At 44.9% G+C, this 26649-nt stretch overlaps 2 protein-coding genes across 3 annotated transcripts; one reads left to right on the top strand and one right to left on the bottom strand.

Moving 5' to 3' along the window:
* On the top strand, positions 1-26616 carry LOC119647903 (transcription initiation factor TFIID subunit 11). Of its 2 annotated transcripts, XM_038049211.1 has the most exons (4): positions 1-462; positions 522-706; positions 15831-15941; positions 26394-26616. In XM_038049211.1, the coding sequence occupies exons 1-4, from the start codon at positions 146-148 to the stop codon at positions 26399-26401; spliced, it is 621 nt and encodes a 206-aa protein (XP_037905139.1). In that variant the 5' UTR covers positions 1-145; the 3' UTR covers positions 26402-26616. The 2 variants fall into 2 exon arrangements, with proteins under 2 accessions (XP_037905139.1, XP_037905138.1); XM_038049210.1 differs by lacking the exon at positions 26394-26616 and having other exon boundaries at positions 15831-15981.
* LOC119647904 (neurogenic locus notch homolog protein 2-like) lies at positions 15989-17540 on the bottom strand. The gene is made up of 4 exons (XM_038049212.1): positions 17342-17540; positions 17122-17264; positions 16472-16601; positions 15989-16411 (listed from the first exon to the last, which is right to left on the bottom strand). The coding sequence occupies exons 1-4, from the start codon at positions 17385-17387 to the stop codon at positions 16350-16352; spliced, it is 381 nt and encodes a 126-aa protein (XP_037905140.1). The 5' UTR covers positions 17388-17540; the 3' UTR covers positions 15989-16349.
* Positions 26617-26649: the final 33 nt, after the last annotated feature.

Raw genomic sequence — 26649 nt, forward strand, 5'->3', positions numbered from 1 at the left:
ATCAGTATTCGGTCATCACAACGAAACGTCTGGACTGGACGAAAAGAAAGAATTGTAAACATAACTTTCTCTCAGCTGTCAAGTTGAATTAGGAAATCGTAAACATCGGCTTGACCTGAAAGTGGTGCTTTCTGGAATTTTCAGAATGGAGAATATATTAGAGAGTGAGTTCGATTGTAAGATAGCAGGCAGTCGCTCGTCGTCAAATGAAGATGATTCGATCGATATGCAACTGTTTGAGGACATGCAAAGTCAATACGCGGACGACAACAAAGCAGACAGCAATTCTCAGAAGGATCTATTTCACGATTTGGACACTTTAAATGATAATACGAACGAAAAGGGCGATGAAAAACTAACTTTGGATCAATTAGAGGAAGCACAACGGGAACGCGATATGCTGAAGCGAAAAGAATTGAAAACAAAGAAGGAATTGGAAGAGGAGGAACGCGAGAAGATGCAGTAAGTCGCCCATGGAAACTAAAGTGAACTTTTGATTAATTCTATTTTCTCCTTTACAGAGTGCTTGTTTCGAATTTCACAGAAGATCAGTTGGATCGCTATGAGATGTACCGAAGATCGGCATTCCCAAAAGCAGCCGTTAAAAGACTGATGCAGACAATTACCGGCTGTTCGGTATCTCAAAATGTTGTGATTGCAATGGCGGGAATTGCCAAAGTTTTTGCCGGCGAAGTGGTGGAAGAAGGTGAGATAAACTTGTGTCTGAGTGTTTGAGTTTATCTATCAGTTCGATTAGTAATTGACGTAACAATCTGTACTTCAAAAGTGTTAAGAGTTGATTACACACAAATACAATAGAACGAAGCTTAATAGTATTCAAAGAACCGCATGTGCAGCTGTTACTGGGGCTCTGCAGTCCTGCTCGGCAGATGCTCTCAATGTACTCCTGCACCTCCTCCCCTTAGACCTCCACATTAAATATGTTGCAGCGTGCAGTGCCGTCAGACTACCTGAGTCCGGATGCTGGGCAGCGAAGTCCTACCGCCACAGCAACATTCTAGATGAAATACCTCGGGAAATCTGACATCCCCCACGGACTATGTCACAAGCAAGCTGAACTTCACGAGAAACTTTGCTGTGGACCTTCCAATCAGGGCAAAGTGGAAGACCGGCGGCGGGTTGCAAGACTATGACACAATATTCTTTACGGACGGATCAAAAATGGCCTATGGAGTCGGTGTATCCAAGTCGTATGGTCTCCCAGGTTTCGTCAATGTATTCCAGGCGGAAGTACTGGCGATATTGGAAGTCTGTCGACGGCTGGAGCGTGATTCGAGCCCCAAGCGTAACATGGCCATTCTGACCGGCAGCCAAGCGGCCATCAAGACCTTGTACTCAGCGACGACATCTTCCCGGCTGGTGGGGCAGTGCAGAGGCGCGCTCAACCGTCTAGGCGGCACGCTCAAGGTCACTCTCCTCTGGGTTCCCGGGCATAGGAACATAGAGGGGAATGAGCGCGCTGACGGATTGGCCAGGCAAAGCTCTATTATTGGCAGTCCCTCGGCGAATACAGCCGGTGTTCCGCTGGCGGCTGTCGGGGGCCGAGTCTACTCGCACTACCTAGCAGTCGCGGGCCTGAGATGGCGAAGGCTTACAAGCTGTGCCAAGTCAAGTGGAATTTGGCCCGCTTAAAACATAGCCCGATCACGAGAGCTCCTGTGCCAGACGCGTGCAAATGCATTCAAGATTACGGCGGTCTGCACGGGGCGCTGGCCCATAGAGGACCATGCCGCGAGGCTCGGCATACCTTACAACTCGCATTGCCGAAGCTGCGGAGAAGGAAGGGAAACCCTCACGCACTTTCTCTGCGGTTGCCCAGCTCTGGCTAGAGTCAGGCTGCGGACACTGAGTAAACCATTCTTTGGGGACCTCCTTCGTGAATGCTACGGGCTGGCTCTGAAGATTCGACCCGGCTGGACTCTGCCTCCCTGCTCCCATAACAACAGTCACGGTCTTAGGAGTTCGTGGCATCAAAACGGCGCACCAAAGCGCTAATTGGGCTCCTCGGAGTGGCCATTTATACCTACCTACCTACCTGATTACACACTGGCGAGTGCTAGACGAGGTCTCACTGTCAGATCACCGATACCCAAAATTCAATCTGAATATTGCGGGCGAACAGTCTGCAGTACAAAGACGGAACCCTAGGAAAACTGTTTGGACAAAGTTCAATGAACTTGTTGGCAATAAAGTACAGTTCCCTAGGCGACTAACGACTCCTTTGGCGTTGGAAGATAAATTGAAAACTCTGAAATGCACACTTTAGAGTGCTATGAAGAGGCTTGTCCTATTTCCCGAGGTCAAAGCGGTAAAACGGTTCCTCATTGGTACCGGGAACTGCAAAAACTCAGGAAATTAACTAGGCGACTTCTTAACCGTGCTTGCAATGGTAATAAGAACGAAGGCTGGTTAAATTTCAGGAGCTCACAGCGTGAATATAAGAGACTCGTTAGGTGTTCGAAACGAGGCTCCTTTAGAGCGTACTGTGAGGAACTTCAAGGCTTCAAGGCTGCGGATGAGTCGGTCAAGTTTGACTCTCTTAGAAAACCCGACGGTATTTCCAAAAGCTGCAGACTGGATTCAGTACAAGAAGGACACCAGCCGGGAGAACGGGTGAGAGAAGTGGCAAAAGAAGAGTTGACGGTTCTTGCGACCCCTTCAACACGCAAGTGATGCAAGGCGAACTGGAACACTGCGAAATCGGTTGTTACCCATGAAAAGGTGAGAGCTGCTATACTGTCCTTTGAACAACTCAAAGCACCTGGTATGGATGGCATCTATCCGGCGATGCCAAAGGAGGGTATGGAGCACTTAGAGCAACCTCTGAGAAATATTTTTCGAGGATGTCTTGCTCTGGGTTACGTGCCTTCCTCTTGGCAAAAGGTTAAGGTAGTCTTCATACCGAAACCTGGGAAAGATGACTATTTCATCGAAAGAACTTCAGACAAATCAGGTTGACTTCATTCTTGCTGAAAAGTTTGGAGAGGCTGGTGGAGCGTCACATTCGTGGAAACGCACTTAAGTCCCACCCACTTAATGAAAACCAACATGCTTACCAGCGTGGAAAGTCCTGTGAGTCTGCTCTCCATTCTTTGGTCACAAAGAGGATGCAACTTTGAATGGTGAGTACGCGATGGGGGTGTTTGTAGATATTGAAGGCGCTTTTGACTGTGCGCCTTTTCAAAAATTTTGTGATGCCGCCAGAGAGCATGGTGTTGATGATGCTTTAATTAAGTGGATCCATGCTATGCTAACGCAGAGATTGCTGTGCACTGAGGTGGGTGTCGATCGCTATCTGACAGCATAAACAACGAACGACTGCCCGAAAGGAGGTATGCTTTCGCCACTTCTGTGGAGCATGCTGATCAACTTACTACTATGTGAATTGCAAAATTTGCCAGTACATGCTCAAGCTTATGCTGATGACGTGGCTGTGCTTGCTGTTGATCGGGATCTTAGAACGGTGTGTAGAAATATACAACGTTCCTTTAATTTGATAGACAGTTGGTGCCCCAGACATGGGCTTTCAGTTAATCCAAAAAAAGAGAAAACTGAATGGACTTTGCCTTCCTGAGATGAGAGGTACTACCTTTCAACTCTCCGAAGAAATGAAATATCTGGGAGTCACTCTAGATAAAAAACTCCTTTGGAACAAACATGTGGAGGTAAAGATGAAACGAGCTCTCACAGCTTATGAGTTATGAGAAGGACCTTTGCCTCGGCTTGGGGACTCAGGCCTCATGTGGTAATGTGGCTATACGTTGCTATCATTAGGCCGATGTTCGTTTATGCATCCGTTGTGTGGTGGGTTAAGGTGAGACAAAAATGTTTTCACCGTAAACTAGCCGCACTGCAAAGAACTGTGTGTCTAGGTCTAGGCACGGCATCCGGCGCAGCTCTAAATGCACTACTCAATTTGCAGCCCCTGGATATATTTATTCAAAGTACTGCAATGAGAACAGCTCATAGACTAATTCGATTAGATCTATGAGGAAACAACGGATGTAGGGGTCACAGAACATCGGAAGAGTTATGGGAGTACTGAATCCAGTTCTTACAATGCCTTCCGATTCTCGTGTCCCCATACATCTGTTTGGTAGAAGATATGAAGTTACTCTGAAGCGTAGAGTGAACTGGGAAGTCCCAAAGGAATGCGTGGCGTACGGAAGTCTTCTACACCGATGGCTCGAAAACAACAGGGTTCGGGAGCCGGAGTCTACCTCTCAAATAAAAACGAGAAGTGGGTTTTTCCTTCGGGACAATATGCAACGGTTTTTCAAGCCAAGCGGAAAACTGGGTGATTGACGAGCGGTTGCAGGACAGGCACATCGCCATCTACAGTGATAGCCAAGCTGCATTGGGGGCGTTGAGTAGTCCTTTGATGACCTCGAAAATCGTTCAGGAATGCAGAAACCGTTTGAACTCTATCTCTAGATTCAATACAGTGGAACTACTCTGGGTACCTGGTCACTGTGGCGTAGAGGCAAATGAAATCTCGGATGCTTTAGCGAAAGAGGGGTCAATATCCCCTATGCCGGGACCGGGACTAGCAATTGGAGTATCAGTAACATTGGCTAAACCTGTCTTCAAAAACTAGGAAGAAGCTTCCCACAATGACAGGTGGCAGAGCCTAACTGCTGCTCGACACACCAAATTTTTTCTGCCAGGACCAGACATGCGTACCGCAAAGTTTATTCTGTTGAAAAGCAGGAGGACTTGCAGGAGTATTGTGGGCATTCTGATAGGTCATAATTCACTAGCTGAGCATATGTTCAGAATAGGAATTATTGAGGATGATACGTGCCCTCGCCTATGGACGCATACGGCATCATATCTTTGGTGCCGATGTTCTCCAATTGCGACGGGTAGCATCACATCCATTAAAGGAAATCCTGCAATACATTACCGAATCCGAAATATTCCCTTAGATGGCGGTGGCGAGTACAATGGGTCAACACGGCTTGAGTGCTCAGAAGTTGTAGCTTCTCCCTAACCACACACACACAAATCAGTTCGATACGTTGGTGACTTTCGGATTAAACTTGGGCGAACATGAGGGAAAAACTATCCCAAAAAACTGAAGAAAAGTGACCATACAAAGCTGCCAACACCCAAGCGCAACTCTACTGGTGTCCCACCGATATGCGCTGGCGTAGAGAGTCACGCTGCGAAATGTTTGGGGGGGAGGGATATAGTGTAGACTTCAGTGCTGGCCGCACTCTATAACCGAATCCGCCCTTTTTCTTTAAGCTTTGGGAGACTTTTGCCCTCATGTTCATCGTGGATATTCTGCAATTTTCTTAGTTCTTATAACCTCAGGACACAAGCTGTAGGGCGTTGTAAGACCGGCATAGCCTCGAGAGGCAGTGATAGCAGATATCGGGCTCTGCGAAGGATAGTTCAAAAATCTGTTTGTATTATGAGAGGCGGTACGAAAAATACTATCAGAATTGGTAGAGCAGTTCATAATGTAATTAAAGTTTGAAAAGGGTACATACAAGATTAGACAATTAAGTAAAAAACCGTATTTTTAAAAATTATTCTACAACTCTGCCATCCACTTCAAAGTAGTCCTCTTGGGCAGCTATACAGCGATTTCAGCGCATTTTCTACTTTTCGTAACATTTCTGGAACGCTTCGAATGGGATGTCCGCGAGTACCCTCGTCACGGCCGCTTGGATGTCCATAATTGACTCAAAATGGGTTCCTTTGACCACCGATTTTGTTCTAGGGAACAAAAAAAAGTCACAGGATGACATATCGGGCGAATAAGGCGGCTATTGCAACACGGCGATCCCTTAACAGGCTAAATACTGGGACACGCTGAGGGCGGGGTGGCACGGCGCGTTGTCGTCTTGAAGGATCCACTTACGAGCGATGTCTGGGCGCACCCTGTTGACTCGTTTTCGCAATCTTTCGAGTACTTGGCGATAGTTGATTTGATTTACGGTTTGCCGCGGTGGAACAAATTTTTTCTAGACGATTTCACGACTATCAAAGAAGGTAATAATCATCGTTTTCACTTTCGACACTTCTCCCTGCCCCTTTTTTGTATCTGTTGTATGTGTTTGTATCTGTTGTTTTGTATTCTTTGCATTTGCTAATAATATTAAACTCGAGAGTCTGAAGCGTATGAAGACTATTATCAATACAGGGCTTTCCATCAAATGACTTACTTAAATCGCTTTCTAAAATCTAGAGGGCAATGGAATTTTTAACTATATGACACGGAGCTGTCATGCACTCGTCGCTCCTCACATCTTCTTCTTTTTCTTCAGCCTTTCTCCCATTCACAAGCGGGGTCGGCTCGTCGTGATCGGTTCCGCCATTTTATTTTATCAAACGCCTGATCTGAATGTAATCGCGAAGCTTTAAAATCCGCATCCAACTTATCAAAGCACGTTTGTTTCGGCCGGCCTTTTGGTTGCTTATCGTTGACTTCGATGTTCAGACCAATATTGGCAAGTGAATTCTCGTTAGCGCGAATTACGTGGCCATACCATCGAAAACGCCTCACATGCAGTTTTTCCATGATCGGTGCAACCCCATATCGATCGCGGATATCCTCATTTCGGATGTGATCAAAACGTGTCACGCTGCCACCAGTGCAATGCAACATTTTCGTCTCCATTATCGCAAGACGCCTTACATTGTCTTTTATAGTCGAACAACACTCAGAACTATAGAGAGCGGCTGACGGACGATATTGCCGTAAATTTGATTTCGCGGATCACAAAGAACACCACTTTATCCAGGCCGCATTAATGCTTGAAGCAATTTCAAACGCAGTTCTCCATTGGCTGATAACATTGACCCGAGACATTTAAATCGTTCAGTTCTGGGCAGATTACTGCCATTGACAGAACTGAGCGATTTAAATATCTGATAGCAGCCGATGGAGAACTGCGTTATGCTTCTCACATAGGGAAACACAAAACCTTTTATACCTGAAGCGCCAAGCTTCCGGTTTCCCGACTTGTTTTCTTGTTATCGGTGATGTTTTTCATATTGCCCTGCCTGGATGACTTACAAGGCAAAGGGCTATGGCATTTGCTTACTCTCTCAGCAAGTCATGGACATTGGCCAAAGGGCTCTGGATTTGGAGGGGACGAATAGAGTCCTACTGATAAGATAAGATAAACACCTTTTACTGGTAATTGCATTCTTCTTTTTCATATTAACGGGCAGGTCATTGAGGGGGTTGATGATTTTGACTAAGGCGTCGTTCAAAATCTGGAAATTCAATTATCCCAACATCAATACCAATTCGTTTTGAGAATGATGGGGTCCTAAGTCCGCATCAACTTAATGCAGGACCGGACCAAATGGGGAGCAACTTACTCCCTCTTTCCTGGTCCACAACCCCTCGCGTTGAGTTGATCCTGCACTCTGCTCCGTATTATCCTTTCTGCAATTTTTCCAATTGTTGGAAGTAGGCTGATGGGTCTCCAGTTCTGTGGGAAGGTTGGGTTCTTTCCCGGTTTCGGCAGAAGGATGATGATGGACTTTTTCCATGCTTTTGGATATGTTCTGAGACGGAGTACTGCATTTATTACTGCGGTGATTGATTCGGCGATGTTATTTGGTGCGTTCTTGATGCACTCGTTTGTAAGCATATCCCATCCTGGGGCTTTTTTGCTGCTTAGTCCATGGATGATGGTTTGGACTTCCACCTGGTCTGTTTGCAGTTTCCAGTCTTCTCTTTGTGTTGAATCATCTTCAGATTCATCGTCCGATGCGGTGTTCTCCCTGAACTGGAGTTCGAATGTGTCCGCGAACGCTTCGGCCTTTCCCTCTTTATAGAATTCAAGGCCGTTGGGACCATGAATTGTAGGCATTTGCCTTCTCGAGCCTCTTTTAAAATATTTGCTGAGCCGCCAGAAGTTGTTGTTTCCCGGCTCTAAGTTTTGGAGGAAGTATTCCCACTGTTCGTTCCTGAATCGGTCAATGTCATCTCTGATGACGTTAGTGAGCCGATTCGTTTCTCTTTTCAGATTGGGATCTCCTGTCATTCTTCCTCTTTTTCTGATGCGATTTCTCTCCCTTATTCTTTCTTTAATATTTCTTGGGAGCCGGTAGTATTGTTGGTCGTTTACTTCTGTCTCCGTTGAGCTCTCCTGATTGGCTGAAGTTAGTTGGGCGGTTAGGTTTTGAATCTCTGTCTCGACCTGTTCCAATGTTTCTAGTTTTGAGGTTGTGGTGTATTGTCTTAGAATGTGGCGGTAGGTGTCCCAGTTGGTGCTTTTTATCATTTTCGGCGGATTTTCAATATATATGTTGTATATTGAAAATAGCACCGGTTTGCGGTCCGACGAGAGGTCGTCCAACACGTTGATTGTGATATGGTTGTTGTAATTCTTTGTAAGAGCCACATCGATTATGGTGCCGGTCGTGCTGCGTCCATAATGTGTTGGTTCCTCTGGTGCGTGAATAGTTGCTCCGTTTCCGTTTAGGAAAGTGAGCATTTCTCTCCCCGCTTGGTGTTTCGGGTTGCTCCCCAGTCTCGATGACGCGCGTTCAGATCCCCGGCGAGAAAATTCGGTTTGTCCTCGTTGAGTAGCAGTTGAAGGTCCTCTGAAAAATTATCTGCTTATGGTGGACGGTAGGCTGATATAATTTTTACATCAGCTGGTCCTGTCCTTGCCTCGATGACTGTAGCATCCATTCCAGTGATGAGTGGTGTTTCCAGGCGGTGATGCTCGATGCTTCTCTTAATGAGGACTGCGGTTCCTCCTCCACGGCCAGTAAGTCGGTCGTTTCTATATATTTCGTAGTTGGGTACTTTAAGTGGGTCTGTTGGTTTGAGGAACGTTTCCTGGATGAGTAGTATGTCTACTTCTGCCTCGTAAAGGAATTCTTTCAATTCTCCCATTTTTCCTTTTACGGAATTTGCGTTCCATGAGATAATGTTAAGCTTAATGCTTACCATGGTGGTTCTTAGTTTGGTTGCCTAGAGGGATCTGCGAACTAAACAGGTTTTGAATCATTTTGGTCATCATTGACTCCATCATGTTTTGGATCTGTGCTTGCATGCTGCTCAGCACTTGATCCATTTGTACGGGCTTCGGGTTCGCTGAGGAAGAGGGAGTTTTCGGTGCTGTTGGAGTTTTTCCTGTCGGTTTGTTGACTGGTTGTGTTACCTGTGATACCTGTGGAGAAGAGTTAGATTTCGCCATCTGGGCGAAGGTTTTCTTAATATTTTTAGGATTTTTTGGACATCCGCCGTAGCTGGCTGGATGATCCCCATTGCAGTTGGTGCAGGTTGCCTTCTGCTCCTGCTTCCTCTCGCATTTTGAAAAGTGATGCGATCCCTCGCATTTAACGCAATGTGCGTCGGCGAAACAGTTGTTCGCAGAGTGTCCAAACTGCTGACAGTTATGGCACTGCGATTGCGAAGTCCTCGGTTTTTGGGACTCGATTTTCACGATCAGATGGCAGATCGATTTAACATTGTATATGCCGGTTTCGTTTTTCGGCATTAACACCTTTAATAGTCTGGAGGCCCCGTTCTTCATTTTTATGAAGAAACACTCTATAGGATGGAAGCCCTGATCCTCAAGGTCTTCCTTCACATCTTCGGGCGCTATTCCCTCGAGCCCCCGGATTATAATGTTGATGTTCTTCTCTTTTGGGAGAAGATATGTGTGGAATTGAATTCCACTTTCTCTAAAAAATTTCGTGATCTTCCGGTGGTCGCTCGGCTGCTCTGGAGTTATTCTCACTCCCAGGTGTATTCTCCTCGCGTGAAGGATATTAATTTTCCTTTTTCTCAACTCTTTCTCAATGGCTGGCCATTTTGATGGCTGCCTTAAAATCACGGGTATCGTACCCTTTTCGGCTTCTTTAGCCTTAGGACTTTCCTGTCCTGAAGGCTTTGACTTTTCCGGTGACTTCACTACTTCTTCTTTTTCTTCAGCCTTTGTCCCGTTCACAAGCGGGGTCGGCTCGTCGTGATCGGCTTCGCCATTTGGCTCTATCGAATGCCTGATCTGGGTGCAATCTCGAGGCTTTCAAATCCCCATCCAGCGTATCAAGCCACCGTTGCTTAGGTCTGCCTTTTGGTCGTTTACCATCGACTTCGATGTTCAGACCAATCTTGGCAAGTGAATTCTCGTTTGCGCTAATTGCGTGACCATACCATCGAAGACGCCTCTCTCGCAACTTTTCCACGATCGGTGCAACCCCATAACGATCGCGGATATCCTCATTTCGGATGTGATCTAAACGTGTGACGCCACTAGTCCAACGTAGCATCTTCGTCTCCATTACCGCAAGACGCCGTTCATTGTCTTTTATGGTTGGCCAACACTCAGAACCATAGAGAGCGACTGGACGGACGACATTGCGGTAAATTTTAGATTTGAGACGTTCGTCGATACGTCGATCACAAAGGACACCAGTTGTGGAACACCACTTCATCCAGGTTGCGTTAATGCGTGAAGCATTTCATAACGCAGTTCTCCATTGGCTGATAGCGTTGACCCGAGGTATTTAAATCGCTCAGTTCTGGGCAGATCACTGCCGCTGACAGTGATTGTGCCTGTTTCATGGGGATCGGTCGTCAAAAATTCAGTTTTGTTTAAATTCAATCTGAGATCGTGTTGCATGAGGCGATCATTCCATTTTTGAACAAGTTGCTCGAGATCATTTTTGCTATCAGATGCTAGGAAAACATCATCTGCATAAAGCAGTGTGTAGGGCGCTGAACGTTGGATATCCCGTGTGACGGTGTCCATAACAAGGACAAAGAGGAGTGGTGAGAGGGCACTTCCTTGATGAACTCCAACAGAGACATGAAGCGGTTTTGATACACCCGCCATACTTCGAACTTTACTTTTCGGATCGTGGTAGAGCAATTGGACCCAGCGCACGAGTTCTTCTGGCACGAAGTGTTGTCGTAAAGCATACCAGATGAGTTCGTGTGGTACACGGTCAAACGCTTTCTCTAGATCCAGAAAGGCAATGTAAAGAGGGCGATGCTTCTCACGGTGTTTCTCCATGAGTAACTGTGCAGCGTGTATTGCGTCAGTAGTTCCGCAGTTCTTGACAAATCCGGCTTGATTCACGGTTATTTCAACGATTTCGCGAATACGGTTGTCAAGAATGCTTTCAAAAATCTTCATGGTATGAAAAAGTGACCGGATTGGACAGTAATTAGAACATTCTACTGGACTACCTTTCTTTTTCTATATTGGAACTGTGGTACTTTCTTGCCAGTCAGATGGTGTTCTTCCTTCCTGAATAACCCGGTTAAAGAATTCACTGAGCCACAGTGTTGGGTCCCAGCTCTTCGCTTTCCAGAGCTCAGATGCGATGTCTTCAGGTCCTGTTGCTTTCCCCGATTTCATTTGTTTTATTGCCTCCTCGACTTCAGTTGCGCTGACTGGTGGAACTGCTCCAAATGTCGGCAATGATTGTGGAAGTGGAGGATGAGCAAATTCTTCAGTTGAAATCTGCTCGAAGTATTCTCGCCATCTATCCGTTGCGGCTCGACGGTTGGTAAGCAAAGTACCGTTCTTGTCATTAACACAACAGAAGTGTTCGATATCCTGTGTGCGTTCATCACGGCTTTTAGCAAGTCGATACAGATCTCTCTCGCCATCCCGAGTGTCCAGTTTATCGTAAAGATTTTTGAAATGGTTCGCTCGGGTGACAGCGACCGCTTTCTTTGCTTCCCGGTTGGCATTCTTATAAATTTGCCAATTAGCAGGCAATGGTTGGCAATCGTATGAGTGAGACCGTTTCTTCTTTCTTCTCACCAAATCGCCACCATTTAATGCGCGGCGGGCCAGTGCGTTCCTCACGCTGTTTTATCGGTGGCTTAATTCGCAGGACAGCAATCAACGGCCGATGTTGAGGTGCGATGGTCTCATAGGGAACGACTTTGCAATCAGTGACAGTGGTAAAATGTTGGCGTCTTATGAGAATATAGTCGATTTGCGTTTTATTGTTCCCACTATAAAATGTGGGAAGATGAGACAATCGTTTGATGAACCATGTATTCATAAGTACAAGGTCATGGGTGTCCGCAAAATTGATTATACGCTCGCCACCATCATTGCGCGCTCCGAACCCCTTTCCCCCATGGCACCTGTTACCGTCTGCCTTTTCACCCACATGACCATTAAGGTCACCGGCAATGATTATGTAATCGTTAGCAGGCACGTGACAAGTCTTTTCATCGAGAAGTTGCCAGAAGGCATCTTTCTCGGCATCAGGTCGGCCTGTCTGTGGTGCATACGCGGTGAAGAAGTGAATAGTGCGATCAGCTGATATAATGGTGAGCTTCATCAGCCGATCATCAAATCGTTCGACTTCTTTAATGGCATCACGGAAACCCTCTGAGATGGCAATGCCAACGCCATATTGAGTGTGTGGATTACCAAAATAGAGAAGTTTGTAGCCATTTTTACCGCGTTCGCGTTCAATGTCACAACTTTTGGAACCAGACCATCGAGTTTCTTGCAGAGCGCAGATGTCAATGCACCTTTTCCGAAGGGCTCTTGCGAGTTATTCCGTTTTTCCAGTTAGGGTACCAACTTCACTACTGCTTTTTTAAAAATGAGTTCTGCTTCCGCTGCTCCTCTATCTCAATTTTTGCAGCGGCTAGCTTGTTAATTTCATCCAGAATGTGTTGCAGACTGGCGATTAGCCTTTCTTGGGATTGGTCCGATAGTAATCGGACCTCTGGAGCTTTCTGGGCCCTCGTCTCCATTACGATTTCTGCTGAAAAAACTCTTCAAAAACAAAACTATTTTCTACCCACAAAAACTTAACACTATCCACACTTATCACACATGCTGTTATCGGCTTTGAAAACATAAGCGAACGGCTATGCACTCTGCGCTTGCGAGGCAAGTTTAGAAATATAAGCCTCATCAACGTTCACGCCCCTACAGAGGAGACTGCAGAGTCGGAGAAGGATACCTTCTTCGAGGCAGTAGAACGAACCCTCGAAGCCTGTCCCAGATATGATATCAAAATCATACTTGGGGATTTTAACAGCCAAGTAGGGAAGGAGCCCGTATTCGCGATACGTTGGCTCCCATAGCTTACACGAAAAAACAAATGGTAACGGACTGTGGACTATTCAATTAGCAGGGTCACACGAAATGGTTGTTGGAAGTACCTGGTTTGCGCGGAAAGCGGTCCACAAACATACGTGGGCCTCTCCAGACGGGACCACTTTCAACCAAATTGACCACGTGTTGATCGAACGCCGCCACCTCTCAGCCTTGATGAATGTCAGAACATATAGGGGGGCCAATATAGACTCGGATCACTATCTCGTTGGCATGGTGCTCCGAGCTCGAATAACAATACCACCTTCCCCTCTGACAATCAGGTGAGAGTGAACACTGAAGCCATCCACAACATAGCCCACCTAGAATCCCCTCTGACAATCAGGTGAGAGTGAACACTGAAGCCATCCACAACATAGCCCTCCGCAACACCTATAAAAGGGAAATGGATGCCACAATAACCGCAGTCAACAGAGGACCTGGAGATGAAGCATCAACAAATGATCTTCACAATCACCTGAAGAACGTTATCATGGATACGGCCACAAACATACTTGGCCCCAGCCGCAAAAGGAGTCGGAACGGCTGGTTTGACGATGAATGTAAGCTAGCAACGGAACGGAAGAATGTCGCATACCGAGTAATGTTGCATTCTCAAAGAACGCGGGCACGCGCAGAGACTTATCACGAACTCCGTCGAGCGGAGAAGCGACTTCACAGACGGAAAAATGAAGCCTGGGAGAACCAACAAGTCTGTGAACTAGAAAAGTACAGGGAGCAACCGCACCAGGCGCGGAAGTTTTACCAACAATTCAACAGGATGAAACATACACCTCGATGCTCATCCTGCCGAGACAAAGAGGGAAATCTGATTTCCGACAGAATGGGCATATTGGAGCGATGGGTTGAGTACTTTGTGAGCTACTGAACAACCAGAACATCGGCGAGTTGGAGGTCCCGCCAACTGAAGACGACGGACAAATACTGCCACCACCAAGTTTAGGAGAAACAGTCCGTGCAATTCATCGGCTAAAAAATCATAAGTCGCCAGGAGCCGATGGAATTACAGCCGAATTAGTTAAATATGGAGGCGACCAGTTACACCAAGTGGTTCATCAACTTGTGCTCAAAGTATGGGACAGCGAATCAATGCCTGACGATTGGCAACGAGGCATTATCTGTCTCATACATAAAAAGGGAGATATTACACAGTGCAGCAGCAGTTGCTGAGTGCCATCTATAAGATATTCTCCTCTATCTTGCTAGGCCGGATAGCCCCATACGCCCAGAACATCAGGCTTCACTCCAGGCAAATCGGCAACAGATCAGATTTTCTCTGTGCGGCAAGCGATGGAAAAACTGTTGGAATATGGAAAACAGTTGCACCATCTGTTTATCGAATTTAAAGCCGCCTATGATAGCATAGCCAGGGTGAAACTGTACATGGGAGAATTCGGTATCCCGACGAAATTAATAAGACTGACTAGGCTGACCCTGACCAATGTGCGAGGCCAGATAAAAGCAGCAGGATCACTCTCAAGACCATTCGACATCAACAACGGTCTACTACAAGGTGATGCGCTATCATGTGTCCTCTTTAACCTGGCCCTCGAGAAAGTGATCCGTGATGCCGAGGTAAATGCAAGAGGTACGATCCTCTTCAAGTCCACCCAACTACTGGCCTATGCTGACGATATCGACATCATGGGAAGAACCACCCGAGATGTACAAACTGCCTTCATCCAGATCGAGTAGGCGGCGCGAGATCTTGAGCTGCACATTAATGAAGGCAAGACAAAATATATGGTGGCAACGTCAGCACCGAAGACGAATCAACCAACAACATCAAACCGCACTGGTCAAACACAAACACGAAGAAGAATAAGGATAGGAGAATACAACTTCGAGACCGTTGACAATTTCTCCTATCTAGGGTCGAAAATCACAACCGATAACAACTACGATGATGAAATCCGCGCCCGGTTGTTGTCAGCCAACAGAGCCTATTTCAGCTTACAAAGACTGTTCCGCTCGAAACGTCTCACCATAGGGTCAAAGCTCTTACTTTACAAGACTATGATCTTGCCAGTCCTCATGTATTCCTCGGAAATTTGGGTTCTTAGCAAGAAAAATTGCGAACTCTTGGCCGCGTTCGAGAGAAGAATCCTCCGAAGAATTTTTGGCCCCCTACATGAGGATGGACGATTCCGTAGCCTACACAATGACGAAATCTATGAGCGATACTATGACCGTCCGTTTGTGGATAAAAAAAGGCTCAATAGGTTACGGTGGGCGGGTCACTTAATCCATATGGATGAGGATGATCCCACCCGGAAAGTCTATAAGGGCAATATCTATGGTAGAAAAGAAGACGAGGCAGACTCTGCCTAAGATGGAGCGATGGCGTGGGTCAGGACGCCAGACAGCTTTTAGGGATATCGAATTGGTGGACCTCGGCGCGAAACCGGGATGTCTGCAGTTCCTTATTAAGGCAGGCCTAGACCGGATACCGGTTGTTGCGCCGTTGATGATGATGAAAAGATATCCACTCCTGTAAAAAGAAAATAAATTTGTAATTAGAAATTCTCAAAAACTTTTACCACTCTGCTGCTGTCCAAAGACGTCTGCTGCGTTCGGCTGAACTCTCAAGAATGGGGCTTCTCACATAGGGAAACACAAAACCTTTTATACCTGAAGCGTCAAGCGTCCAGTTTCCCGACTTGTTAAAATATGTGTGCCTAAATTGTTCGATATAAAATGTTAAAACTCAAACTCTTCTATTTGCAGCGCTAGATGTTATGGAAGAAGCAGGAGACACGGGAGCTGTTCAACCCAAATACCTCCGCGAAGCGATCCGACGACTACGAAGCAGAGGACAAATTCCTATCGGGCGTGCAAGTAAACAATTTTTCCGCTTATGCTAAGATCGAAAAAAAATGTATGTATATGCTAAAAATAAATCTGTTTTTATTCATAAGATAATAATATAATTACATTTCCTAATTAGAGAGAAAAAAAAAATAATGCAACAAGAAAATCATCCCACTTTGTTCGTTGCTTTACAATCGCGTCAAAACTCAGATCAGGTCGATGACCTACATGAAAATTTAATTACAATTTACTGATATATTACAAGATATGTAGAAATGACTACGCATAATGCCAGCGAATTGTGTGCAGAGGCAGCAAGATAGAGATAGCAGAAGCGCGGAAGTTTTAATTATATGTAGGCTCTGTACGCGCGTATGTTATCCGGTTCGAAAATGCAAAGCGGATGAATGGGGGAGTTGTACCTGATCGAATCACTTAAATAATAATGCACTCGTACGGAAGTTGTGCTGGCAGTGGATCTTCTGATGTTGGACATTCTGGGAGGATAATGAACATTAGAAAATTATTAGAAAACAAACCACAAATGTAGGTCATACGTCTTTGGCATCGACTACCCCAGAATCCCGTGCCCTCGCATCGACATTTATATCCAGGTTTCTGTGAAATTTGTATGCATGATCCACCATGCAGACACGGTCGTCTACCGCATATGTCGTCGGATGTACCCTATGATAAGATTTATATGAGTGTTTGATATAATAATGAGAAATTCCGCCTAAGTCAGAAGGAAAATATATCTCCGCAATATTCTATTCGTTCTTAAACTTAAAAATAAGCGATTGAATTGAACAATCGCATTTCTCCCTGTTGAGGAAGTTCTTAATTGATAATACACCGTCGACCGCTGTGAAACTAATTAAGACGATGTTGTGTCGCGTGCAAATGATCATTTTACATTTGGAAATTGGCCATTCAACTCACTGATTATAATACTAACTGCCGTCCAGAGGAGAAGCAGTGAAAGCGCGGGCTAATCAGAGGATGTAACTTTTACAAAAAAAATGTCCGTTACCCATCTATTCATTCTCTGAAGCTTATCTAAGATTGTTTTCATTTAGCTCTATCAGAAGAAGTTATGTTGTGACAGACAGATAAAACCACATTTACTCAACATTGATATTAAGCCCTCTAGTGAATGGCTTTGGTTTGATTCCAAGTAGACAACCCCATGTTGTATGACACCTACCATTAAAGCATCCTCACATTCCTGCCGAGTTGCATATCGATAGTCTGATTTGCATCCAAATGCACACGTGCAACCCCTATTTTCGATGCGACATCCATTATGGGTCTGATCCAATTCACAGGAGCGCACCACAGCCACTAGAACTTATAATTCGGAAAGGGTTTCAATAAGACCTTTATGCTATTCATTAGATCACTGAACACTCGAATTCAATATTTACCGATTAAACATAATAGAAGAATCACAGGCCTAGCAAGCGGAACCATATTCAACGTGAGCGGCTTGAAAACTTCACACGTTAACCAGTTGAGACATTCGATTTAGAAGATGATTCGATTTTAGACTTTACACTGTTCACTTCCACTTGTAAGTGATACGACGGAAGGCAACAATCCACCAACTTAATTCATACGCAATTGGACAGCAAATGCACTTGGAGGCATCATCGACAAAAGACCAACAGCGGCGAAGTGATAAGGAAGGGCAAATAATAGGCGATAAGAGTTAACATTATTTCGTTGGTTTGAGGAAGAATAAAAGAGAAACGAGACAAACGATGCTTTTCATGATCATGCCAAGATTCATGAATGTCTATATTCTAGATGATGTTGTTGTTGGTGTGCGGTTAGCTTCCTATATGATCTATTATTTGCGGAAGTGGTATTAATCATGGTAGCCATTGGGCTGATCATTGCACATATTTATAAACAACCGAAATCTTTTATATTTATCAAGGAATGCAATAACTTTTACCCCTTCCTGATTTGAAAGCTACTCGGCCACGAATCGGGATCACCTTACATCTAAAGTATTAACTAATTGAACATCTAAAGTCACTACATCTTCGAACATTATCTCCGTTTTTTTGTCACTTATTAAAAATGATTGATATAGCACGTTTCGCTTAGACAATGAAACAGGGAATAATACGGGCATTCTCCTAATTAGGAAATGGAGTGTATTAGAAAAAAAACAGCCATATCTAAATATAAATAGGAAGTTGTGAAAGTTCTAAATAAAGCGAAATCACAAAGATTACTCGATGTTACATGGTTGACTGCAGTCTATAGTTGGAATAGCGTGGAAATGTGAGCAAATGTCTCTTTGTTACAATCATATTGGTATCGCATCTTAGATTTTGTATTTTTTATCTCTATGAAATCAGCCTGAGATAGCTACAGTACGCTACATAGTTCTATATTCCAATCAAAGAAATACATATGGAATTTGGATGGTAGAGCGTTACAGTTCACTTGAAATTCGCAGCTAAGGCATTTAAAAATTCAATACGATCAAAGGAAATCAATTTTACGAGCTATGGCGCGCCGTTCATTGTCTTTTATAGTCAGCCAACACTCAGAACCGAAAGTAGAAGAAGTAGTCATCCTGACCAGAAGGAGAATCCCGACCTTGCGTCCCATATCGATCGGCGAGTTGACTATAGAGTCAAAACCAGCGATTAAATACCTTGGTTTAATGCTCGACTCGAAGATGAGCTTCTTCGAGTAAATCAAAGCAGCCGCGGACAGGGCTGCAGCAGGAGTCGCGGCCTTGAGTCGGCTAATGGTGAATGTCGGCGGCCCTATATCAACTAGGAGACGTCTCCTCATGGGAGCAACGCAGTCCGTCCTTCTCTATGGTGCGGAGGTATGGGCTGATGCCCTCGACAAGGAGGTGCATCGTAAACGCCTCGCTCAAGTGCAGAGGCGGGGAGCTTTGCGAGTGGCGTCTGCTTATCGCACCGTCTCGGAACCGGCTGTAATGGTGATTGCGGGAGTGATCCCCGTTGCCCTCCTTGCCAAGGAGCGCAAAGCTATCTATCGCCGTAAGGGCGAAAACTTAAGAGAAGTGGTTGCCCGTGAAGAACGTCAACGCACCCTTAACGAGTGGTAACTTTCTTGCAAAATGAGCCAAGGGGCAAGTGGACTGCACGGCTCATCGACAAATTAGACCCATGGTTGAACAGAAAGCACGGTGAGATTGATTACTTCCTTACTCAACTTCTAAGTGGGCATGGAGGTTTTCAGTCTTACCTGCACAGGGTTGGGAAGGCGCGATCTCCTGATTGTGTGTTCTGCAATAGAGTGGCGAATGACGCTGAACACACCTTTTTCTCTTGCGAGAGGTGGGACCGCCTCCACCAGCAGCTTTATGCAGACACAGGGGAGCTCTCTCCAGACAACATTGTCAGAGAGATGCTGAAGAGCGCTGGCAGCTGGAATCGTATTGCGCATTATGTTCGGGCTCTTCTTACTACGAAGAAGATTGAACTCGACCGGCAGAGGGATCGGACGGTAAGGGGTTCCCTGAACTAACAACTCCCTTCCTCCCCTCCCCTCCTGTTGGTGAAGGGAATTTCCTGACTTGAAGGCTCCCAAGGCCGGGAGAGCGGGAGGGCTAGCCCGAAGTAATGTGTCAAACGGTTCCAGGCTAGTTCTCTGATGACAGGGAGGTGTTTAGTTGGTAGTCCGCCAGCGTGCTGTTGCGGGAGTACTCCCAAAAAAAAAACACTCAACCATAGAGAGCGACAGGACGGATGACATTGCGGTAAATTTTAGATTTGAAACGTTCGTTGATACGTCAATCACAAAAAACACCAGTTATGGAACGCTACTTCATCCAGGTTGCTCTAATGCGAGGAGCAATTTCACAACGCAGGTCTCCATTGGCTGATAGTATTGACCCGAGATATTTAAATCGCTCAGTTGTGGGCAGGTTACTGCCATTGACCGTGATTGTACCTGTTTCATTGGGATCGGTTGTCAAAAATTCAGTTTTATTCAGATTCAATCTGAGACCGTGTTGCATGAGGCGACCATTCCATTTTTGGACAAGTTACTCGATATCGTTTTTAAGGTTTTGTGTGAAACAAAACCTTATTAGAATCGATTCGATGTCTGTCCGTCTGTCTTTTTTTTTTGGCGTTGAAAGGTGGAAAGGTTCAAAACCTACTGCTGGCTCCTGCCACGCAGTTATGTGAAACTTCTACTCACTAAAACCACCTCCTTCTCATTCCACTCTCCCCACGAAACTCCTATCAAGTATTGCGTCGCGGGACTGGATCAGCTTTTAACTGCGGCTCATTATGGTTCTCTCCCTTCCCTGTTTTCGTCGTAGCTCTTCCTGCCTAAGCTGTTGGTGAATAGTTTGCAGTTCCCTTACAACCTGGTTCCAGGCATCCGTTGACTCCAGCATAAACTCCACAATGTTTTCGGGTGTTAAACGCCTGTGTGCGACCGCTTCCATTCTTGTTCGGTGCGCGGTGAACCTGGGGCAATCAAATATGACATGCTCCGCATTCTCAGCCACGTTACCACATCTTGGTCGGCATGGAGACTCGTCGTGACCAAATCGATGTAAATAAGCACGATAACCTCCATGTCCACTCAAGAATTGTGTTAACTCGTAGCTTAATTCCCCATGGTTTCGTTCAAACCATCTTCGAATATCCGGAATGATGCGGTATGTCCAACGACCAGTTTGGGACTCGTTCCATCGCTGTTGCCACCGTTCGATAGATTCCCACCGTGCCAGCTGCCGTCGAAATGCGCTAGACTCTCCAGCTGCATACGTTTTGTCGTAGAGTCGCCGACTTTCTTTCGCCAAAATGTCTATGGGGAGCATCCCTGCTAGTACACATGCTGCTTCTCCTGATGTTGTCCGATATGTACTGCATACCCGGAGTGCACTTAACCGATACGCCATTCCCAATTTTCGGCAGTTCACTTTGTTATTCAGAGCAGTTGCCCAAACTGGAGCTGCATAGAGTAGCACGGAGCTGACTACCCTGGAGAGCAGAAGACGTCGACTTTGTCTTGGCCCACCAATGTTCGGTAGTATCCTCGAGATCGTTGTAGCGATGGAAGACGCTTTAGTTGCGGCATACTCAATGTGTCTTTTGAAGTTGAGTCTTCTATCAATAATTACTCCCAAGTATTTGAGCGATGGTTGGGAGTAAATTATTTTTCCGCCAACTTTGATTTTCACAGTTGTGTTCTTTCTTCTCTTGCTAATGAGAACTACTTCTGTTTTATGCTCGGCGAGTGAAAGGCCAGAATTTCTCAACCAGGAATTGATCTCCCATATCGCCTCATTTGCATAGATCTCGATCTCGTCTTGGTGCTTTGCAACCACCGTTATTCCGATATCATCGGCGAAGCCAATAGTTGTCACGTTGTCCGGTAGGCGTAGCGTCAACACTCCATCGTACATTCATACCACAGCAAGGGACCCAGGACAGAACCCTGTGGCACTTCGCAAGTTGTCGGGAATATTTTTACCCCATCGTCCGAGTCGCAGTAAAGTCTTCTCCCAAGGAGAAACTCGACCACAATGCGTACAATGTACTTCGGGGCCTGTATCTTGACGAGTGCCTCGATGATTTTTTTCCATTTTGCACTATTGAACGCATTTTTTACGTCGAGGGTTATTACTGCACAGCATTTTCCTTCTTCTATTGCAGCCTGAGCCAAGCTAGTCAGCATGCTGATTGCGTCGATTGTTGATTTTGCCTTACGAAATCCGAATTGTTTGTCGGAAAGGCCTCCTTCCTTTTCCGCAACAGCGAGCAGTCTGTTATATATTACTCGTTCAAATAGTTTGCCAATGGTATTGACCAGACATATCGGCCTATATGAGGAGGGGTCACCCAATGGTTTACCTGCCTTCGGAGTGAGTATTAGCTTTTGTACCTTCCATTGCTCGGGGAATTCTCCTTCCCTAAGGCATGCCGTGAAAACTTGGGAAAACATATCTGGTGCTGTCCTGGCGGCTACTTTCAGGGCAATGTTAGGAATTCCATCCGGTCCTGGAGTCTTTTTTTCTGTCCGTCTGTCGGTCTGTCTGTCTGTCCGTCTGTCTGTCCGTCTGTCTGTCTGTCTGTCTGTTTGTCTGTCACACTCGATTTATTCGGAAACGGCTAGACCGATTGTCATGAAAATTGGTAGGAGTATGTGATCTGCCGTTCCCTTTACATGCAGCAATTGGCGCCATTTTGTATTAAGTTTAAGGGGGGCTCCCCATACAGGTGAAAGGAGGCTGCAAAATTTTTTTTCACAGAATGTAGCCATGTGGGGTATCAAATGAAAGGTCTCAATTAGTACTTTCCGAAATATTTGATGTTAGATGAAACATAGGGGAATGAGGGCTCGAAATATGACCCCCAAAAAGTGTAACAGGTCTCGTTCTCAGAACCTATCCAACCGGAAAACCTGAAAAAATCACAGTAGTGCATCTCTATGAAATCTAAGCCTCAAAATATATCCGGTTTAGATATCTGCCACATTTCCACATTTTAGAAATTTGCCCGGCACCCCCCTTAAGTTCATCGCACAAGTACAAAATTTAGCATAGGTGTAATGAAGAACATGGTGCATAATTCGGTCAAGTTTGAAGAAAATCCAACTATTATTAACAAAGTTATAGGGGGTGAAACTTTACAATTTTTTGTGAATCTCGTGCACTCTACAACCTGCATGACGTCATCATCACATATCAATTCGTCAATACCACGACGAAATGAGTTCTTATGAATTCGGTCGCAGAGAATTATTTTGTTTTAATTTTCTAGTTATCTGTCAACCAGACATGTGTGTATGAAGGGATACAATATATGCGTGTTAATGAACTTTGCGGGTAGTGCCTAATTCAAATAGATATAAGAAGTAAATCGGAAATATAGGTGCGATCAATTTATATACGTGCATATATGTGTACAGTATTCGGAAATAGGCAGTTTGTTTGTTTAGGGTGAGCGTAATATCTATGGCGGTAATATGTACGTATGTCTCGTAGTCTCGTAGTTTGGAAAAATATGAAGGAATATGTTGGATTTGTAGCTATATACGGATAGAAAAATGTGCGTTGAAATTTCTTACATAAGATGAACACAAAACCTATATATCCGAAGCGCAAGCTTCCGGTATTCCGACTTGTTGCTATTTAATGCGAGGAAAACATCATCTGCATAGAGCGCTGGACATTGAATGTTCCGTGGGACAGTGACCATAACAAGAACAAAGAGGATTGGTGAGAGGGCGCTTCCTTAATGAACAGCAACAGAAATACGAAGCGGTTTTGATACAACCGCCACACTTTGAACTTTTCTTTTCTTCTTCCTTTCGCTTGATCCAGAAATGCAATGTAAAGAGGGCAATGCTGCTCACGGTGTTTCTCCATGAGTAACTGTGCAACGTGTATTGCGTCAGTAGTTCCACCTTCTTAACAATCCCCACTTGATTCACGGTTGCATTTTTAAACGATTTCGCGAATACGGTTGTCAAGAATGCGTTCAAAAATCTTCATGGTATGGGAAAGTCACCGGATCGGACGGTAATTTGAACATTCTGCTGGACTACTTTTGTTTTTCCATATTGAAACTGTGGTACACTTTCTTGCCAATCAGATGGTGTTCTACTTTCCTGGATAACTCGATTAAGGAATTCACTGAGCCACAGTGTTTGGTCCCAACTCTTCGCCTTCCAGAGCTCAGATGCGATGTCGTCAGGTCCTATTGCTTTCCCCGATTTCATTCGTTTTATTGCTTCCTCGACTTCAGTCGCGCTGACAGTTACGTCTCTATGGTTGTACGTGGGGATGTATCGGGGACTTAATCCCACGGCCTTCTTGAGACACGGATTGATTTTGTGACCACAATAAGAACCCCGCTGCGACAAGCTACAACGGTACCAGTCTATACCAAGTGCATGACTCAGTATTGATACTGGTGAATGCAAAATCTACCTAAATCTCCACCAAACTGAGCAGTACGGCTCCCGTGTTGAAACGTAACACTACGTCGAGGCCCGAAGGTCTCTGTTCGCTTGAATGTAACCACAACCTCCATGAAGCTGAACGCACATACAACAAGAATTCTCTCGAAGTATGTGACTTCAGGGACTATCCCGGTTTCCAGGGTACCCCTGGTACGGTTTCGTGACCACTTCAGATGAGTCCCCGTGCAAACTCGGATCTGATTGCCCCCATTAGGCCTGTGGAGCATTCGCCTATTGCATCATGGCCGGCAAACCAATGTTATACAGCGTCTCCTGGTACCACCACTATGGAGGTTCTCCTCGGCTTTTTGGTTTTTGTTCGGCCGACAGGGCTGCCGCATCGCCACTTGTGAGCACCAGTTGTGCTGACGGATGAAGTGGAGGATGAACAAATTCTTCAGTTGAAATCTACTCGAAATATTCTCGGCATCTATCCGTTGCGGCTCGATGGTCGGTAAACAAAGTACCATACTTGTCATTGACGCAACAGAAGTGTTCGATATCCTGCGTGCATTCATTTCGGCTTTTGGCAAGTCGATGCAGATCGAGGGTAAAGTTTATCGTAGAGATCTTTGTAATGAACTGCTCGGGTGACAATGATCGTTTTCTTTGCTTCCCGGTTGGCATTCTTATCAATTTGCCAATTGGCCAGCGTTTTATCGTCGAGAAACTTATGGTAGAGGCGTTTCTTTGAACGGGCCTTTATTTCAACATCGTCATTTCAAAGTATCTCGGTTGATGTACCGCTTACCTGGCTTGGTGATCCCGAAAGTTGCAGAGTTATTTACGGATCATGCCTTTCATTTGGTTCCACGATTCGATGCGATCAGCTGATATAATAGTGAGCTTCATCAGCCGGTCATCAAATCGTTCAACTTCTTTAATAACATCACGGGAACCCTCTGAGATGGCAATGACAACACCGTGTTGAGTGTGTGGGCTACCAAAATAGAGAAGTTTATAGCCATTTTTACCGCATTCGCGTTCAAGTCGCAGCTTTCGCTACTACTGAGGATAGTGCAAAATATGTTGACTCAAAGCCTCCTCCTTTACCTGGGCTTGGGACCAGCATGCTATTGTTAATGATGACACGTAATGACTGGGAGCTAGTCAAATGAGCTTTGAATCGGGAGTTGGCCAAATGACCATTCGGGTTAACCATGAACAACCGAAACGAATGTGCTATCCCAGAATCTAAAGATAATGACGAAATTAACCGTAACGTTCTGTCAGCACTGAAATCCAGCTTTACTGAAGTGTCTCGTCGACATTTGCTTGCACGCTTTTGAGGTAGGCAGGCTCGAGAATGTTGACTACATAGAAATAAATGCATAACATAAAATGAAAATAGCATTGGTGACCTCAGCATCCAAACTATCACCGAGAGAGAACTCTACAAGTACCTAAGAATTCTGTAAGAAACCGACGTTCGCGTTGGTGACTCAAAAGATGCATATCTCTCCGGGAAGAAATAAGCGCGCTAAATTCGCTAACCACTATCCTAAACAATAATTTAGGTTTCGCCTAACTTAGGCTCATACTATTGGCCAATTCACTTGGATATAATTCGCACCCTTGACGTATTTTTCCACCTGTTGCCACTTACGGTCACGCTGCTCCCAGCGCAGAAGTGAGGCAGCGTCTGATGGGTGGCCTCTGCCCTAGACGAAACCGTTAGTCCCTATTTTTAGCAAATGTTTATTTAGGGTGAACACAGTATTTCTGTCATTGATTTGTATGTACATATATGATCCATGGAGTTTGGCAAAATATGATGGAATATTTTTTATTCTTAGCTATGTACGAATGGAAAATATCGTGCATCACATAAGATGAACAAAAATCCCTTATACCCGAAGCGCCCGGCTTCCGGTATCCCGACTTGTTTAAGTATATGGAAAATTATTTTCACGAAGTCTGGCGCATTTTCTTTTGAATACGGTTTACGGTGTTTCAATGTATACATTTTGTATAAATTTTCCTTTGCTGTTTCGAGGATGTACTTTATTTCCTTTTGTCTCCCCTCCTCATTGGGGGATTTAGGACCACTATAGTTATTTAGGATTTATGTTGAGCTGGGGGAAGAATTCCTTCATTGGCATGTGCGTTCAGAATATTCCGTTAACGAATACCGATTTGGACCACTAGAATCGATGGGTATATTTTAAGGAAAGTAGGCTTACAGTGGATGGAATAACCTTTAATGACTCTCTCATAACATGGACCTCATCGAGTCTAGAAAAAATTCCAAAAGATCAATTACAGGCAATTGATAGTTCAATTGCTGACAATACAATTTTGCTTAGTTTCCGGGAAATTTGCAGTCGAGGCCGTTCTCATCGATAACGAAAATAAGTAAGCAAATTAGAAAATTAATCAAACAAGTGAAATCGTATTCTAAATGATAATAAGCAATTTGTTATGTATAAATACGAAATAATAAACTCATAAATGGTATTCAGTGGTAACAACTCACGCGTTTGTTTTAAATCGTTTCAGAGAAGTAATTGGCCCGGAGCAATCGCTATCAAGCAACATTTGACAAGGGTAATTGCCACTCGCAGTCCTGACCTCCATCACATATAGTAGTTGCAATCAGGAGCTATTCATTCCTTGTACATTTTTGGTCGTATTCCGCTTATAAATAAGAAACACTTGATCATAACCGAAACTTGTTAGCACTGATGAAGGGAACAAGTGGTTCCCGAAATATCAGTTTTTGCAAGAATAAATATCCACACCAACGAAAAAAGAA

Source organism: Hermetia illucens, chromosome 2 (genome assembly GCF_905115235.1).
Source record: "Hermetia illucens chromosome 2, iHerIll2.2.curated.20191125, whole genome shotgun sequence".
NCBI lineage: Eukaryota > Metazoa > Arthropoda > Insecta > Diptera > Stratiomyidae > Hermetia > Hermetia illucens.

Excerpts from the sequence above, each read along its gene's own strand:
- LOC119647904 (XM_038049212.1), bottom strand. The coding sequence starts at position 17,387 with ATGGTTCCGCTTGCTAGGCCTGTGATTCTTCTATTATGTTTAATCG. Across the intron at positions 16,602-17,121 it reads AATGTGAGGATGCTTTAATG|GGTACATCCGACGACATATG; the intron begins GTAGGTGTCATA and ends ATCTTATCATAG. Across the intron at positions 16,412-16,471 it reads GGGTAGTCGATGCCAAAGAC|AATGTCCAACATCAGAAGAT; the intron begins GTATGACCTACA and ends TTATCCTCCCAG.
- LOC119647903 (XM_038049210.1), top strand. The coding sequence starts at position 146 with ATGGAGAATATATTAGAGAGTGAGTTCGATTGTAAGATAGCAGGCAGT. Across the intron at positions 463-521 it reads GAGGAACGCGAGAAGATGCA|AGTGCTTGTTTCGAATTTCA; the intron begins GTAAGTCGCCCA and ends TCTCCTTTACAG. Across the intron at positions 707-15,830 it reads CGGCGAAGTGGTGGAAGAAG|CGCTAGATGTTATGGAAGAA; the intron begins GTGAGATAAACT and ends TTCTATTTGCAG.